The sequence below is a fragment of the Saimiri boliviensis genome, chromosome 5 (genome assembly GCF_048565385.1).
Source record: "Saimiri boliviensis isolate mSaiBol1 chromosome 5, mSaiBol1.pri, whole genome shotgun sequence".
Lineage (NCBI taxonomy): Eukaryota > Metazoa > Chordata > Mammalia > Primates > Cebidae > Saimiri > Saimiri boliviensis.
Genome location: NC_133453.1, coordinates 78,337,045 through 78,355,088, shown reverse-complemented (window position 1 = coordinate 78,355,088; position 18,044 = coordinate 78,337,045). Strand labels below are relative to the sequence as shown.

Genomic DNA, 18,044 nt, shown 5'->3' with positions numbered 1-18,044 from the left:
AAAATAATAATAATCTGTCCAAAGCTGATTGAACAGATTTTTTTAAAATGATCTGAATGCGTCTGTTTCTCTTTTGTGTTCTTCTCTCTGCAGAAACACAGTGCTCTGTGCCTATACAGTGTACGGATAAAACAGATAAACAAGAAGCGCTATTTAAGCCTCAGGCTAAAGATGATATAAATAGAGGTGCACCATGTATCACATCTGTCACACCAAGAGGACTGGGCAGAGATGAGGAAGACACCTCTTTTGAATCACTTTCTAAATTCAACGTCAAGTTTCCACCTATGGACAATGACTCGACTTTCTTACATAGCACTCCAGAGAGACCCGGCATTCTTAGCCCTGCCACATCTGAGGCAGTGTGCCAAGAGAAATTTAATATGGTGTTCAGAGACAACCCAGGGAACTTTGTTAAAACAGAAGAAACTTTATTTGAAGTTCAGAGAATTGACCCCATAGCTTCAGCTATACAAAACCTTAAAACAACTGACAAAATAAAACCCTCAAATCTTGTAAACACTTGTGTCAGGACGACTCTGGATAGAGCTGCGTGTTTGCCACCTAGAGACCATAATGCATTATATGTAAATACCTTCCCACTGCTGGACCCATCTGATGCACCTTTTCCCTCACTCGATTCCCCAGGAAAAGCTATCCGAGGACCACAGCAGGTAACTTTTGTATTAACAAATATGTTATTATGTGTGAACACACATTTTGCCATACATGCACAGATATGCATCTTTTATGTTATCAGACATCCTTTTTAAACTACTGACTAGCCAAACTTAAGGCTTTCAAAAAAACATGTAAGTTCTATAATAAATGACATGAAATTAGAAAAACTGAATATGGTAAAACTCTATTGTAAAGTACCTTAGAATTTATGTCAGATTTAAAAATACATCCTAAGCCTTATCCATATTTATCATGGTGTCACTTTCCTAGTTCCTTGTTTACTCAGCATTAATATTATAAGAAGATTATTAAATTTTGTAGTGTGAAACAAATGCTGTTTTATTTAATAGTTTGTATGTATATTCATCTTTATAAGAATTCATGATCTTTCAAAAGTAAATAATTGCATCTTACATTCCTATTTATAAAAATAAGTGAACCATCTTTCAACTAATACTTCTACTACAATTCTCAGTTATATAATACATAGATCTGTAGGGTTTAGTTTTGGTTTTGGTTGCTAATCTGGCAATGAACGTGTAGCCTAGTATATTTTTAAAATAGTCTCTGCATGTGTATGATATCAAATATTTTATTTAATGTTTCTACAGCTCACAGACTAGTATCCCCCAAACCTGCCTTTTAATTCAAGTTCTATCACAGAATAATTCTTCTAGTTAAAAAAAAAAAAAGTTTAATGTCTGAAAGCAAATGAAAAATATATAATTTTTACAAAAGGCAGAAGCTTATGGAAATACAGATTGATGTAAATGTCTGTGTAACTTGCAAACATTGTCTGATTTCTCTTTGCCTTGAGATATTTAATTTTTTTAAAAAAAGTATTATTAATACCCTTTTGCTTTAAGTACACTTAGAGGTTATAGACTTAAATCAGCATGCAAAGAAGGCAGTTGTCAAGCTGTGGTATATTTTAGTAGTGGGAAAAACTAGGCATGGCTGACAATAAATTTTAATTACAACCTCACTTATGTTCTTGTTCATTGTACTTTATTTCACATCATAGTCTCAGTTATACTTACTACTAAATGAAACAAATTAAACAATTTCATTTATTGCAAGGAGAATTCCTGTGGAGCTGTGAAGTGCATCAGTTCTAATGCTTGCTACTTTTTTCTCTATTGTATGTCTTGCTTGTTCTTTTACTAGTCTGTGCATTCATGTTTCAGTAGATGGCACCCTGCATTGTACATTTGCTTTCTATACTACAGCAAGGGAAACAGCTGGTATGTGATTACAACTTGATGAAAAAGTATTCAGCTTAAAAAATGCAGGAGAATTAGTGTCACAAGACATGGGGCATAAGGTTAGATAATTGATATTTTGGCAGAAAAAGCAAAGAAATCAGTTTGTTTTGAAGACCATGTTACTGTTCAGGATGGAAAGAATATTTCTTAAAGTCGGTTTTTAAAAAAACATTTAAGCTATTTTATTTGTATTAATAAAGCTAGAATGATAAATACAAAATTCCTGAGTTGAGCCAGGTATGGTGGTTCATGCCTATAATCCCAGCACTTTGGGAGGTTGAGGCAGGAGGATTACTTGAGCCCAGGAATTTGAGACCAGCCTGGGGAATATAGTGAGACCTGGTGTCTACAAATACATACATATATATATATATATGTAGCTGGATGTGGTGGCATGCTCTATGGTTCCAGCTACTTGGGAAGCTGAGGTGGGAGGGTTGCTTGAGCTAGGTAGTTCGAGGCTGCAGTGTGCTGTGATGGTACCACTGTACTCCAGCCTGGGTAACAGAGCGAGACCCTGTCTCAAAATAATAAAAATAATAATTTTTAAAATCCTGAGTTGTTTGTAGATAGTAACAAAGGTAAGTGAAATTTTGGGCTACGTATTTCAAAATTTTACTTTATAGCAATCATTACTACTAAACACCTATTTTCTATATTAAGCTACCGTAACAAAGACTAAAGTATATCCGCTTATTATTGTTCTATGTGATTTTCTTTTTTACTTTGCTGAGTCAGTATTGGAATCCCAACTAAATTCTATGAAGAGATCAAATCTGAACTAAACGTTCTTAATAGAGAAGGATGAATATGGACTTAGAAAGTAAACTGAGAGTGGAAGATTGCCTTACCAACTTTAGAAGCTAAATTGCTTCTGATTTAATTTCTTACTATTTTATATATCTTAATAAGAATTATCTTTAAAGTACCAATTTTTATTTTTGGCCATATCAATTTCCCATTACAGTGATTTGTACTTTTTAAATTTACACTGAAAACATTAAAATTAAAATCAGGTTAACTCTAACTAGATTTTTGTTTATATTTTCATAATTTTTAATACTTTTATCAAAGAAGTTTTTCCAAAGAAAGTTATTTTACCCTAAATTTTATAACATTTATTTTAAATATTACTATTTTTTGTAATAAAACTGACATTTCTTATGAAAGGAGTTGAGTCAGCATTATTATAAGTCCTCCATACTGATATTTGAATTTATCTGGGTGCCTAGACAGACCTTGTATATTTACACCAATTGTACACAGCAGTAAACTGCTTATAAGAAGACAGTGAAACCCAAGTGCCTCAATTAGTAATATACTATTTATGTGAATGATTGGTTAACCAGAATGAAAGAAGTTAGGGGAAATAACAGTAATATTTGTATCAGGTGCTGGGCTAGGCTTGTGTGACTTTAAAAACATATTAGTAATAGGAGGACAAGGGGTCTCTTTAAATTTGACTTTATGAGGTGATTCCTCTCAAAATGCCAGAATTTAGCTGTGTCAGAGTAATTTACCTGTGTCCACATATGAAAGAAATTTTAAAAAACAATATGGTTTACACAATTCAGAAAAATATTTTCCAGTTAACAAACATCTATTATATACCTATTATTAAGCTAAATGCGGTTTCTTGTCCTTCTAGAAGTTTTTTTTAAAAAAGAATAAATGCACTTATGAAAGAGTATTTATGTGCTGTTATAGTGGAGGTAGTTCTGTTAAATTATGATTTTCCATAATTGTTTAACCAGGCAACTATTGACAAATTTACTTTATTCAGCCATAAGAATGAGTAGGGCTAAACTATGTATTGTATCACAGAAGCAAAGTAAGAAGTCAAAAGACTGCATGTGTTAGATTTTGTTGAATGATTAAATATTTGCATTTTTAAAAACAAAAGATAACTGATCGGTGAAATTTGTTAATTAGTTTAAAAGGAAAATTTTCTCTTTAAAAATCAAAATAATGCTGATTCATGTATGAGGTATTCACTGTGTTTGTTTATAAATAGTAGTGAAATTGATTTTGATTCAGAAACAATGCACACACACATCATGTCTTATATAATATACAATAAAGCCCCTATAATTTAAGGTTTCTATTGTAAAATAGAAAAGAGAGAATTTAATTTAAAAGTCTAGAGTATCAACTATTGTTCCAAAACTACTGCTGTTGTGATCATTAGATTTTAAAAATTGCATGCTAAAGCTGCAATCGTTTTAAATATATTAAGATAAAATTTATCTGTGTGTGTCCCAAGTGATTTTTAATCAAAGTTTTGTTGTGCCCTTTATGAAACAAAGAATTAAGTTGTGTCCTCATGCTAACTTTGTGGAAAAGTAATTTGCTTTTATATTAGAGAATTAAATATATATGCTCATATATAACTCATTCAAAAATTCAAATTTGAAGTTCAATGCTATTTGAATTTAAACACAAGTAACAGAAGATATTTTTGTTTGTTTCCTGCAGCCCATTTGGAAGCCCTTTCCTAATCAAGACAGTGACTCGGTGGTACTAAGTGGCACAGACTCAGAACTGCATATACCTCGAGTATGTGAATTCTGTCAAGCAGTTTTCCCACCATCCATTACATCCAGGGGGGATTTCCTTCGGCATCTTAATTCACACTTTAATGGAGAGACTTAAGACACATTTGAAAACAGACATATCAAGTTCTATGTGTGATGATTCTGGGTTTGTAATTCTATAAATACTTGATTGTAAACTAAATTCAAGATCATTTATAGGAAAATCTAGTTTCACAGCTATTTGAATTTTTTTCTAGATTTACTGTATAACTCTTATTTTTTAAAAAGATCATTGTGTTCTTTCTTGGAGAGATAAGCCCAAAAGAAGAAAAACAAAAAAACATTATATATAAAACTATAATCCTTTATATTCATGTTTACAGTGTTACTACTATAATTCAAAATTATGTCTGTGACTTAGAGAGTTATATAATCATAATTTATGTTTATTTCAAATATCTAAGTTTATTGCTTGGATTTCTAGTGAGAGCTGTTGAATTTGGTGATGTCAAATGTTTCTAGAGTTTTTTTAAATGTGTTTTTATTGAAAAATATATATTATTTATGCTATATGTGATATTCTCTTTGAATAAACCTATAATAGAAAAATAGCAGACAACATAAACATCTTTGTAAATATCAAACCTAATACATTTTTTGTATAGTGATAAAAAGCTGGTAGAATTATTTAAACATTTTAGATTTTTTAAAAATAATATACATGGCTTTAATTTTTACTGTGTGTATAGCTACATGATGAAATTAATTAAATATTAAAGAAGTCACTTATGTTGTGATCATTAGTGTGTTCTTTGTTCCTGAATAAAAGAAAAGAAGGAAGAAAAGGAAGGAAAGAATCACATTTTTAGGGAAGTTTATACAATTCATGTTTTCATTTAAGTAACCTAATAGAAGGGTGACCACCAGACTCGGTGGCATTTATTATAATTAGTGAATCACTTTGAATTTTAAAATTATTTTTCAAACTAAACTTTCTAAAGAAACATTTGTTTTTAATGGGAGCAAATCTAAAACCCTGTAAGGACTATCCATATTTATTAACTTAGATTAGAAATGTTCATGTTCTTGTTGAGAAATTTGTTATTCATTGTTAGCAGCCTGATTGATGGCCATTGAAAGACATTTGAGAGAGTGGATACCAAATTCGGAAGACTGCAAATTTGTTTAAAATGAGACTTCCCTTTCATTTTTATTCTCTATGATTCTCGCCTTTTGGCTTTCTCTTTTCCCCTGATTCTTAAAAATGTTTGAGCCATGGCTTCCATTTTATGAAGTAAGCATTGATTTGCAATACTCAGAAATTTAAGCCTTCTTGAAACAAGTGCTTTAAACTGGAGGGTGTGGGATGGGGGAATATGAGCAGGCCTCTGTGTCACAGTGAAGAACCTTAACTTGTGGAAGAATGCGAGTGGTGCCTCGGCTTCTCCCGGTGCCAAGCACATCGTATTGACATCTTCCTCACCAAGGTGACATAGTGATTATTAGGTATTCACTGCGAAGGGTTCTGAGGCATGTACATCTTTCTTTCATTGCCACTAGGGCTGAATGGAAATGCCTAGACAATTATCCAAGTTTCTTCCCTTCCCCCCGCTTCCCGCCCACCCATATTCCCCTCTCACTCCTCACACACATACATACACACACACACACACACACACACACACACACAATTAAAAATAACTTCCCAGCGTGTACCAGCCAGAATATACCAGTGTACCTATCTCGTGAAAGGGGATTCTTCTTTTCCCCTGTCCTTTTCTAGATGGGAAGACTTCCTCTCAGCACAGTTGACACCTACTAGCTTGCTGACAACCAGAGGAAACTCTGAAAGTGACTCAAATTAACGTGTACCATTGACCTTCCTCCCCAGCCCATCCTTTCCCACCCCCACCACTTTTGGCAGGACTAGCAAACTCGGTTTTCTTTTGGGTTCCGACGGCACCTTAAGCTCCACGTTCTGAGGGACAGAGACCTTCTGGGGCCACAGGAGAGGTGGCCTGGAGAGCCGCCCCTGCCCTGCTCTCAGAGGGAGCGCGGGCCACCGCTCGAAAAGTGGAGTGGGCACCCGCCAGGTCTCTCCCTGTCTCATGACTGAGTCGTGCAGGGGCTGGCTTTTGGCATCTGCTAAGCGTGGCCGGGTAAGAACAGCTCCCAGGTAAAAAAGCTGCACACGCGAAACGCCGAGTCTGAAAAACCACCCCCGCCGAGGCGAGGCAGTTGTGAGCGGGATGCCTGAGAAGTGGGAGGTGAATGTCCTCGGGAGGGCCCCCCCGGTGCAGCTTTCCCCGGAGGCTGAGGCTGCTGCCAGCGGGGACATCTGCTTTCTTACACTCCAGCCTGGCTCACCCCGCCCCCTCAGCCCCGGGTTGCGTGGTTATTTTACCAACACGGGGGGAGGGAGAGCTCGAGGAGGTAGAAAAGGGGTGGATGGAAGCTTAGAAGATTTTCTTCCCACTCCCCCACGTCCCCTCCTTTCTTCACATCTTTTAACCTTCAAGGTAAAGACTTTATAAATAGGAAACAATAAGCGTGTCCGCCGGCTCTCAGGCCCTCCTTCGGCTCGCCGGGGCTCTCGGGCGCCGGGCCTGGCCCCTTTCCATCGTCCCCGAGTCGGGCCGTGCTTCGGCGGTTCCGCTGGGCGCAGTGGCCGGCCGGGTGCACCCAGCCTGTGGCGCCTCCTCTCCCGGGCTGCTGCCTCGACAGCTGCTTGTAGCTACAGTAATTAGGCTGTCAGTGCTTGTTAGAGGAGAGCGGGGAAAACACGCTTCTGACAGCAGATTCCAAGACTCCCCAGTTTGTTAATTTCTAAGAGATCTTTAAAGCATTAATTGAGGTCTCCCCAACTCTCCCCTCCCGTCCCTCTCCCCAACTCCTCCCTTCCCAAAAATATCTTTAGGAGAAGCGAATTCTCTCCGCGTGGAAGCAGTGTTTCCCGCAAAACTGCGAACCCGCCCCCCGCTCACGCACAGACACCCGATTTCCCATATACAGATATGTGCACACATGTATACGCGGAAGGTTAACTCGGCGGAGGACTCGCCCAAATAGGCACCGGGATTGCATTTAAAATAATAAATAAATAAATAAATAAATAAATAAACTAGGAAGGAAAGAGGGGGAGGGAAGCAGAAGTCGGGAAGAAAAGAGAAAAGCAGCAGGCTGATTACGAGGTGTCAAAACTGCCAGGAGCAAGAAGGTGATAGCAATCAGGGGTGAGAAGAGTGCGGCATTCGTGCGGGGCAACTAATTATCCGTCTCATTTGAGAAGAGCAGCATTTGAGGCAGCAGCGTTCGCCTGCTGAACGGTGACAGATTGGCGCGGAGGAGAGGGGAGGTGTTAAAACAATGGAGCCGGGCGCGCGAGCGCTGCTGCATGCTAATCAGCCCTCCCTCCGCCTGCCTGCCGCGCTCCCTCCTTCCTCCCGGCCTCCCTCCTCCGCGCTCCCTCCTCCCGCCTGCGGCGCTCCCTCCTTTCCAGCGGGCCCCGCGCCGCCGCCGCCACCCGCTTCCTGCTCCCTCGCTTTCCCGCGCGTCCTTCCCGCCGCTGGCGAGTGGAACCCAGCCACCGCCACCGAGTCCCTCGCTGGCCGGGAGCCCCCGCGCGGCCCCCCATGCCGGCCGGGCCGAACACAGCCTCGCGCGGGTTCGCCCGAGGGCGCAGCTTGCGCCGCGCGCCCACTCCGCGGAGCGGTGAGGTGAGGGCCAGCGTTCCAGGATCCACGTCTCGGGGAAGAGGCCGAAGAGCCTGCGTTCTCACGCCCACTCGCTTCTGGTGAATCGAACGCGTCGACCAGCGAGTGGGACCAGGCGAATTCAGAAAAGGCTAGGGGCAGCCAGGGCTGGAAAGAGTGGCAGGGCCACAAAAGCCAAGGGCTCCAGGACTGACGGCAGATCCCCTGCCCTGCCTGCCCCAGCGAGGCTGTCACCCCGAGGCCTCCAGCGGCCCCCAATCTGATCTGCAGCGGCCGCGCCCCACTGGCTTGCGGCGAGGTCAGCTCCCCGACCCCCGTAACGCCTCCCGCGCTGCGGCCCTTAGACCCCTGCAGCCCCCCTTTTCACCAGAGCCACGCGTCCAGGTTTCAGTGATCCCAGCGAAGACACAAAAAGGGCCTTAGTATTAATTGTGCTTCCAAGGCCTGACCTCCTGACCCCAAGACTAGAATAAGGGGCCGTCTGGGATCCCAGAGTTTCCTCGGAAGACCGTCTCGAGGAGAGAAGGGCCTGGACAGAAGCGGGCGGCGTTCCCCACTGCCGCGGAGACTTCGGAGCTGCCGGGGCCGGGGCTGATCCGGAGGCCCAGCTCCCCGCCGGTCCGCTCTGTTCTATACTCCGGCCTGAGAGAAGCTGGTCAAAAACAGCAGCATCCTTGCTGCCCCAGGACAAAGAGTCCATGAGAACCCGAGTCTGCTGAAAAAGGCCTTTCATACCTGTTGAGGCAGGCGGGGACCTGAGATTTGATACAACCTCCTCCTACTTTTTGACCATAAAACCCGATTGTTGCGCTTAAAAGACACTTTTATTCCTACCATTAAAATATTTTTACTGTTACGGGCTTAAACTACCTTATAAACATCATAAAACTTCCTTCCCACTAAAGTCGTGGATGGACTGCCAGAGTAAAAACCTGTGCACTGTAGTTTTTTCTTCTGCTGACCCTTACCTTTGCATAACTTTATACACACCACTGTTCCTTTTTAAAAAATCAATTAAAAATAAGGTTTGCTGAAGTTCAGTCATATATACACCCAACTTTCATTTGTATTATTTTGCTTTGTAATATTTCATAAAATTACACAAAAATGAAATTAAAATGAGTAAATTGTGATATTTGTATACCATCCTCATTGGTCCTAGTCATGTGAAAAACTACACAAGTGCACAGAATCACTTTTCCTTTAGAATATGCTCAGGCATACCAGTAGAGTAGCTGAATGCAAACTTAAGATCTACTAAAATCATTCAGAACATTCTAAAGTTTTTAAGTTGAAAAATCTTAGAAGAGTTACATAAAAGATTTTGTTAAGTAAGTGTTAATGCTTTCTGGTTTCTACTCTGGAAAACCACTAAGCAGGCCTCTGCCCTTAGCATATCGCAGACTTTTTGGTGCTACAGTATTAGCTGGCATTTGGAAAATTCCCTTGTGCCTGAATCTGTTAAAATAGCAACCTATCTAACAGCAAAACAAATTTTAACTTTATATTTATTCATGTAAACATGGAGATTCAGATGTTCCATCAGCGTCAAAATTAAGCAGCCTTTGCTTCATTAACCAATTCTACATAAGCAATGTCTCTCTAAAGCTGTGAACCTATAGAGCTCAAATAAATTTAGTTCAATTCCATGTTGTTACATATCTCACCAAATTCTTTGTCTTCCAATAACTTGGTTTTTATAGGTTTAGTGTAATTTTTTCCTCAGTCTACAGACCTCACAAATTTGCATGACTGTTTTAACGGTGTATTTACAGATAAGTTTTTATTTGCACATAAGGACAAAAAGGTGAAGTGAAATTTGGTCCCAATGGAAACCTGTTAGGTTCCCTGAACATATGGCTCATTGGGCTGTTACTTCCTTTTTGAGATCATTTTCCAAGATTTTTTAATATATACATCAATTTGACACCAGTTATAAAAGAAAATATATTGGCTTTGAAGATTCCTCCACCTGGGGCATATCTCTTAATAACACACCATGTAGTCAGGTGTACCTCTGAACGTTCAGGTTTCCAGTCTCTGAAAACAGGGCATAATTTGAAACTAGTCAGAGCTGCCAGTTGATTTACACTGTCTTTGAAATTAGGTAGTTCTTCGGATTCTTAGAATGCCACATTTATTTGATTAATACAGTTTAGGGGTGACTGCCTAAAACTCTTTTTTGGAAGGCTGTGCATTTGGAATCCACATTATTACAATGATTTCTCTCAGCAGATAGAAGTGATGTAAGTCTTATTTGTTGAAAGTGTGTGGTGCCAGCTTAAGACTTAAGGGGAAAATCACAGCACTTTGAAAAAGATGTAAATGTTCAATTGGTAAAAAAGGGGAAAAAAACCGTGCTAAAACATGTGCCTATTTCCATTATGCTTAATTTACTATTCAAAACAAGTTTTTCCTAATAAGCTCTATTGTTTCTTTCTGTTTTGTAAAATTTAATATGTGTGAGACAAAAACCAGATTCAGAATGTGAATGAAGTCTGTTGAGCGAAAGATTGTTGGAGCTTACAGTTCAAGAAGGCCTCAAATTAAAAGAAACATCACTTTCTATCACCTAAAAAGATATAAAGAAGCAAGTTCTTGGGTCATTTCTAGAACCAGTTCCTAGATTGCCAATTTTCTCCATCCTCAGAGCTCCTCATGGATGAATTCACACACTTTAAAGTGCACCAAGCACTAGCATATTCAGAGTGATTATGCCATGTTTATTTACTGCATAGCTATAGCTTTCATTTTATTGTGGTCCTCTTTTTTCTGAAGTATCAGTCCCCTAATAGGACTGAAGTAAGTTCTCAAACATGTTACCCTCTTGTCCTGTCTATACAGGGTTATGGATATCTCAAAGTCACTCATACATCTCCAGAGACTGTACCTGACTAGGCAACCCTTTATGTTTAACCCATCTCCCATGGTTGAATGTCTCCTTGGAATCGAGAATGCCTGGCTATCCTGGCACGTGCCCATGTGTCTTTTGTTGTTTAGGGCTCTACCATGAATACATTCAAAAACTATCTTGTTAATATCCTTTGGAAGGAGTATACAAATGATAACTTCTCACTTTAAGTCAGGGCATAGTTGTTTTTAAAATAAGAAAATATGAAAGATTGCCTAATTCAATTTTCTTTTTGTGGACAAAACACACACACACACACACACACACACACACACACACACACACACTGTATCTAAAGAGAATAAATGAGTCCCTCACACCTACTCAAATAGTTAGAACTCAACTTAGGCTCTCCAGCCTTTCAAACTACTGTTTTTCCACTGTTTTCCATAACCAGCCCTTAGCTTAAAGAAAATATACTTTTTTTACTGACTTTGTACTTTGTTTCAGAAGAAGCCTAACTCCTATCGAAATCTTTTTACTAAACCACAAAGAGAGTAGGGGGTCTGACATTACCTGACACTTGGAGTGGGGTTTATTATTTAAAGGTTGCTGTCCAGTCGAGGTGGCTCATGCCTGTAATCCCAGCAATTTGGGAGGCCAAGGCAGGTGGATCACCTGAGGTCAGGAGTTTGAGACCAGCCTGGCCAACATGGCGAAATCCCGTCTCTACTAAAAATATAGAAATTAGCCAGGTGTGAGAGCCTGCAGTACCAGATATTCAGCAGGCTAGAGCAGGAGAACCACTTGAACTTGGGAGGCAGAGGCTGCAGTGAGCTGAGATCACCCCACTGCAGTCCAGTCTGGGTGACAGAGCCAGACTCCATCTCAATAAATACACATATACATACAAACATAAAGGTTGTCAATTTATCACCACTCTAACAAGGGCCCCATTCCAGTTGCAGTGAGCCAAGATCACACCATTGCACTCCAGTCTGGTCAACAGAGCCAGACTCCAAAATCAATCAATTAAAAAGGCTGTTAATTTATCATCACTCTAACAAGGGCCCCAGTCCATTTCTGCTAGAATAAGCACCTGGCATTGAGCATCTTTCAGGCCTGCTCCAATGAGAGAAGAACAAGTCATGGAACGTATTTTTGTAGTTTGAGACACTAACATGCGAGAAGATATTAAAAACGATTTGTACCGCTAGAGTATGGAGTTTAACCATAACTGCCAAACCACAGTGCTAAGGTTTTTTTGTTTGTTTGTTTGTTTTTAAGACGGAGTTTCGCTCTTGTTACCCAGGCTGGAGTGCAATGGCGCGATCTCGGCTCACTGCATCCTCCGCCTCCTGGGTTCAAGCAATTCTCCTGCCTCAGCCTCCTGAGTAGCTGGGATTACAGGCACGTGCCACCATGCCCAGCTAATTTTTTGTATCTTTAGTAGAGACGGGGTTTCACCATGTTGACCAGGATGGTCTCGATCTATTGACCTCGTGATCCACCCGCCTCGGCCTCCCAAAGTGCTGGGATTACAGGCTTGAGCCACTGTGCCCAGCAGTGCTAAGTTTTTTAACAGTCTGAATTCTAAACCAAAGGTTAGAGATTGTCTGGGGGAAATACATAGCTAACTAGCATCAACTTGAAGTGAGCTTACGTATTTTCTAAAACTACTGATATGGAACTAAAACATTCTCTAAACCAATCAAATACTTCATTTGGTTCCAGAGCTGGCCTTCACTGTCTGGAGAAGGCTGTGCAGCTCAGAAGGAGGTCTCAGCCTTGTATTATCCTCCTCCCAGAGTATTGGTGAATCAACTCTGAAAACTGCACTCATTAGACAAATAGTTTCTCCATTTGCAGTTGTTAAATAGCTCTACCCGCCAGTGATAAAGGGGCATCCTGTGCGGGTGTATTCAGATCACTTCAAGCAACTGGCTTAAAAGGAAGTCTAGCTCACTGGGGATCCAAAGTATCAGTAAGGGTGATAAAGCTTGCTTGAAAAAGCTCTCTCTAACTGGGGCTGGGGAAGCAATGTAAGCAGCAGGCTGACTCCTCACCCTCTCACATACATTTCAATATGCAAAGACCCACTATTTTGTTGCGTTTTTCCTGAGGTTTTACTATTGGCATTGCAAAAGCCTTTTCTTTCAGCATCTGCAAGACCCCATTTGATGAAATCTATTTCTAGGTTTAAAGCCTTTGATACATCTCAAAGCAGACTTTGCCTTTAAAGTTTTCAACTCAACTTTTTGTTTTTGTTTTTTCAAAATAAACTAAATACCAATGGATAACGTGGCTCTATAGTCAAGGTTTTAAAAAAAATGTATACACTGGGGGTGGGGCACAGTGGCTCACGCCTGTAATCCCAGTACTTTGGGAGGCCGATCACGAGGTCAACAAATTGAGACCAACCTGGCCAACATGGTGAAACCCAGTCTCTACTAAAAACTAAAAGCTGGGTGGTGTCTGTAGTCCCAGCTACTTGGGAGGCTGAGGCAGCAGTATCACTTGAACCCGGGAGGCGGAGGTTGCACTGAGCAGAGATGGAGCCACTGCACTCTGGCCTTGCAACAGAGCGAGACTCCCTCTCAAAAAAAAAAAAAAAAAAAAAAAAGGAAGAAAAAGAAAACAAAAATGTATACACTAATGCCAACATGGTAACCACTATAGCTAACTTGCAGACATGCTAGGGTATGCTCTGCTGGCTAGGAAGGGACGGTTTATGTGGGTGAGACCCAATCAACCAATCTTAGGGAAGGAACTCAGGTCCATTTCCTAGTGAAGTGGCAACAAATGACTGCCACTTCCTTCTCAAATATAACGTAAGGACATTTCCAAGTCGCTTCAGTCATTTCTTCCTCCTTCGCCATACCGTGTGCTTACAAAAGTATGCTGTAGGAGCAACTCAGTTTCTTTCTCCAGGCAAGGTTTCATTTAAAATGTCCCCAATAACTTGATTACATCAGACAATGAGCTTTCCTTCTTGTATGGTTTCTTCAGCAAAATATTTTTTAGTTAGAATTGCCAGATTTAGTTAATACAAATACAGGATGCCCAGTTAAATTTGAATTTCAGGTAGATAACAATGTTTTACTCTAAGAATGCCCCACGCAATATTTGGCAACCCTATTTTTAATATCACATTGACTATATAGATATGAAATTGAATCTTAGCAGGTTCTCACCTAGTTTGGAGCTGGGGAAGCGGATAGGTGTGGGGCTAATATCTGTTTTTCCGCCCGGAATCTTCTTTCTTCCTTTTTGATTCCGCAGGGAACGTCTCGGGGTTTCTTGAGCATCTCTCAGCCTTCACCATACGCCCTCCTCCCCTCGCTTTTGCTGATAAAATGGTTTGTGTTGTGTTTAAAGTGTTTATAAAGTCTCCTCCGTAATAACGTGAGCGTTTGAGAGAGAGAATTCGTGGCACACCGCTTCCTCCCCTCCACAGTGCCCCGGCGTCTCTCTAGCCTCCGCCTCGGGGCGGTTAGGAGCTGACACCTGAGAATCCTTCCCTCTCACCCGTGACCCTGCCGGAAAGGGAAACTGAGATGCGGGCAATGGGCCCCTAGGAGGCCTAGGGAAGAGGAAGCAGAAAGCTGGAGCACTTTTAGGTCCCTTCCAAGTGCCACACTGCGGGGCGTTGAGGGGCCGAACGAGGCAGGCCCTTCCCAGAGGCCTGGACAGGAGGCCTCTTCCAGGCGCTGGCCTGGCCCGCCTGCGGCCCTGCAGGGGCTGCGCGCCCGGACCCAGGACCTCTTTGCCGGCTGTAGGCCGGGGCGACCGACTGCTCCGGGCGCCCAGGGTCGGGGGATGCCAGGAAACCTCGGCTACCGGGCGGGAGGCGCTCAGGCCCGTCTCAGCGCCCCCAGCCGCGGCCGCGCTGGGCCTCGCTTCAGCCGGGCGATTCTTCCCCTCATTTGTTGCATTGTTTGCATTAATATGAATATCTTGTTCTGTTTGTTTTGTCTCCTGAGAGCCAATAAAGCTGTGAGTTTTTTCTTTACACCAAATGCAGCTCTACGGGCGATCAATCAATGGGTAGTCTTCGGATAATCTGTGAGAGTGAGAAACCTAATAAAGCTAGCGACTAAAAAAGGAAAACAAAATCTATTTTTCTCTTAGGTTAACTACGTCAGGATTAATGTGTTCCACTTCTGCTGCCTGAGGTGGGTTTAACTCTTGTTTACCCCCACCCCCAACAAATGGATTTAAATGTCAAGATGGGAGGGGAAGAGGGCTGAGGAGAAAAAGAAGAAAGAAAAAGGATGTTTAGGAGCCTTTTAAATTTTCTGATGGTTGGCCGATTCTTTCAAGAAGAGGAAAGACGGTACTCTCTAAAGTCCCAGAAAATGAGAGAAATGGAGGATTCTAACAAAATGTAATTTGGCAAAGAGGCCCTTCCTCAGTTTTCCGAACAGACAGAAAATGTAAATTAATAATGAAGTTAAATAAGTGATGATGATAAATAAAGTTATTATTAGTGCCTCCTGCCCCATCACTTCTTTGCTTTTGCTAGATGCTAAACCTAACCCTTCAAATGCATTTTTTGGAAGGGCCCTCAACCATCCTGAGCAATTCAGGAAATAAGAGAAAGCTCATCTGCCTGGGCTGCTGCAGTTCTGCTCACAGCACAATGCAACCCAAATCATTTATAAACAGATCAAAGTAACAATCTGAATTATCTAACATTAGCAGCTGAAAAGCCCAAGATTATGTGATGAATTGTTAAATTTCAGTAGCATTGTTTTGGATTGCTAATTAAAAAAATAAGCAAACCCCATGACTCTAGATATGACAACTGAAAATACCCACAAATTATTTAATAAATGAAGCGTCTAACAACTTTAACACTTCTTGGTCGCCCTGTTAATAAATGTAATTTGAGGTAGATTTTTAAAATCTTCAATCTAAACAGTGAATTCATTACACACCATTCAGATATCTGGATGCCTATAGACTTCTTGGAATTAGGTGTTAAATAGACAAAAGTGAACCAAACTGCCTTTAAAAGCACAGCATGACCATGTAATTCTTTTTCCAGTTTGTGGTAAAAAATGATGAAACTTCTTTCCAAGTAGCTATCACCCAGATTTAGTGTGAAAAGTAGTGTAATTGTAATTCACGCCATCAGGGTCTATCGCTGATAGACGATCAGCTGTTCTGTAGAGGGGAGAGGCTTTCTTTTCAAATAGGAAAGCTGCCAAGTGCTCTGCGATACCTCCAGCAAGCTTATCGGATTGAGTTCAGAGCCAAAACAGCAGCTGCACACATATGCAAATTGGCAATTAATAGTATAACATTCTGTAAAAAAAAAAAAAATGTTTAAAAAAATTTTTAAAGAAAATAGAAAGAAGCTACCTGAACATTAACCTTAACTGTAACTGGGACTTCTAAGATGAATGACTAAGGATTAATTACCCTCTGGAGAGGACTTGCTCTTTAATACCTTCTCTCCTGCAGATCAAGTCTTTGTTGTCTTGCTGAGTTTTGTCTGTTTCATGGAACACAACAATACGCTCTACAGGAAGAACTTTAAAATAACTAAAAAGCCCTTATATTTTTATTCCAGAAAATTGAGAAATTAAGTCCTTTCCATGGATCATTCTTTCTGTACACAAAGATCACAAAACAAGGGCTTTAGCATCCTCATGAAAAAGACTTTTTGTTCTGGGTGTCATCATCTCCTTCCACTACAGCTTGCAATTGGAAGAAGCTTCACATCCTGGGGGTGCTGCCTATCTCTGTCTTGATTCTGTCTGTCTCTTCCTCCCATTGACAGGAATGTCGTTTGTATCCTCCACGCAGTAGTTTGCAGAAATCCAGCAAGGTTTATGGTTTATGTTGCCCAGCATGTATAAACACAACACTCTCAAATGTTTTTTTAAAAATCTATGAATTTGTTAGATTTCTTAACATCGTGGTCCCCCACGCCACTTTTCACACACTAAGTAATCTGTTGCCCTGATACAGTCCTACAGTAGTTCTGACTAGATTAGGTTGGTGGTCTAAGCCCCAAGAAGGTCCTGGCATTTACCTAGCAGGCTTCCCCAATGCCTTGAGTCTTCCTCTCCCACTCTTCTTTTTTCAGATAATCTGTGAATTCTTAATGATCATATTTCCATGGTGGAAGATCTCCCTATTTCTCTGATGTGACAGGTTACAGAAACCTTGGTGTTGGGGGTTTTACAGATATCTCTAAGTTCTAGGAGTTTTAACTTTGGGTCAAGATGTTGATTCCTTTTAATGTGTGAGGGTGAAGGAGGTTTTATTTTTGCTTTATTCTTTTGTATGTATGAGATAAGATTGTATCCAGTCTTGGCTGTAACCTATACCATAAATACAGAGTTACAATCATTATTGCTCTCTCTTTCTCGTTTTATCACCTACACTTCTGGAGATATTACTTTCAGTTTTATTGCAAATCAACTGTGTGTTTAGTTTAAACCATTATTTTTCATATACCGTAGGCACACTTTTCTTATAATGAGACAAATTTTACATTGTTAATGTTCCATCTAAAAGGATATTTCACATTTTCATTGCCAATATGGGCTTTGAATCTTGAATATCAACATTTTTATAGGAAATTTACCCATGTCAAATTTAAATATATTTGCTTATTTCTTGGAAAAAACATTTTGGATAACTGTCAATTAAGCATTCAGTTCCACTTGGGGTGCAGAAAATTTTGAGCCCCTTGATAAGCAGGAAACAAATTTTCCTCTAAATAACCAACTCTGGATAAGAAAATTGAACTTTTCTAAATAGTTATTATTAACAAAACTTTTTTTTTTGTCTGATTCCACTAGAAGGATCCTGCGTTGTGAACGCCATGAAGGTATGAGGGAAAAAAATGTCAAATCTAAATTTTATTTAGAAGTAAGATATTGCATTTCTTGACTTGCAATCCAATTTGAATGCATTGTTAAGACTTTTCTGTTTTCTTATAATTAAATAACAATGGCTTAAAATGATAGTAACTCAATTGAAA

General features: G+C 40.4%; 2 protein-coding genes across 7 annotated transcripts in view; one reads left to right on the top strand and one right to left on the bottom strand.

Annotated features, from left to right (window-relative positions):
• TANK (TRAF family member associated NFKB activator) overlaps positions 1-5,302 on the top strand; it is a 92,554-nt gene extending 87,252 nt beyond the window's left edge. For all 6 annotated transcript variants that reach the window (XM_074399594.1, XM_074399593.1, XM_074399595.1 and 3 more), the window contains exons 7-8: positions 94-674; positions 4,422-5,302. In XM_074399594.1, the coding sequence (XP_074255695.1) occupies positions 94-674; positions 4,422-4,598 (758 nt within the window). In that variant the 3' untranslated portion in view covers positions 4,599-5,302. The remainder of the gene's footprint in view (positions 1-93; positions 675-4,421) is intronic.
• Positions 5,303-8,016: 2,714 nt separating this feature from the next.
• The window catches only part of LOC104649919 (uncharacterized), a 71,617-nt gene continuing 61,589 nt past the window's right edge, over positions 8,017-18,044 (bottom strand). Inside the window, exon 8 of the mRNA XM_074400177.1 lies at positions 8,017-16,354. The gene's annotated coding sequence lies outside the window, so the exon portion shown is untranslated. The remainder of the gene's footprint in view (positions 16,355-18,044) is intronic.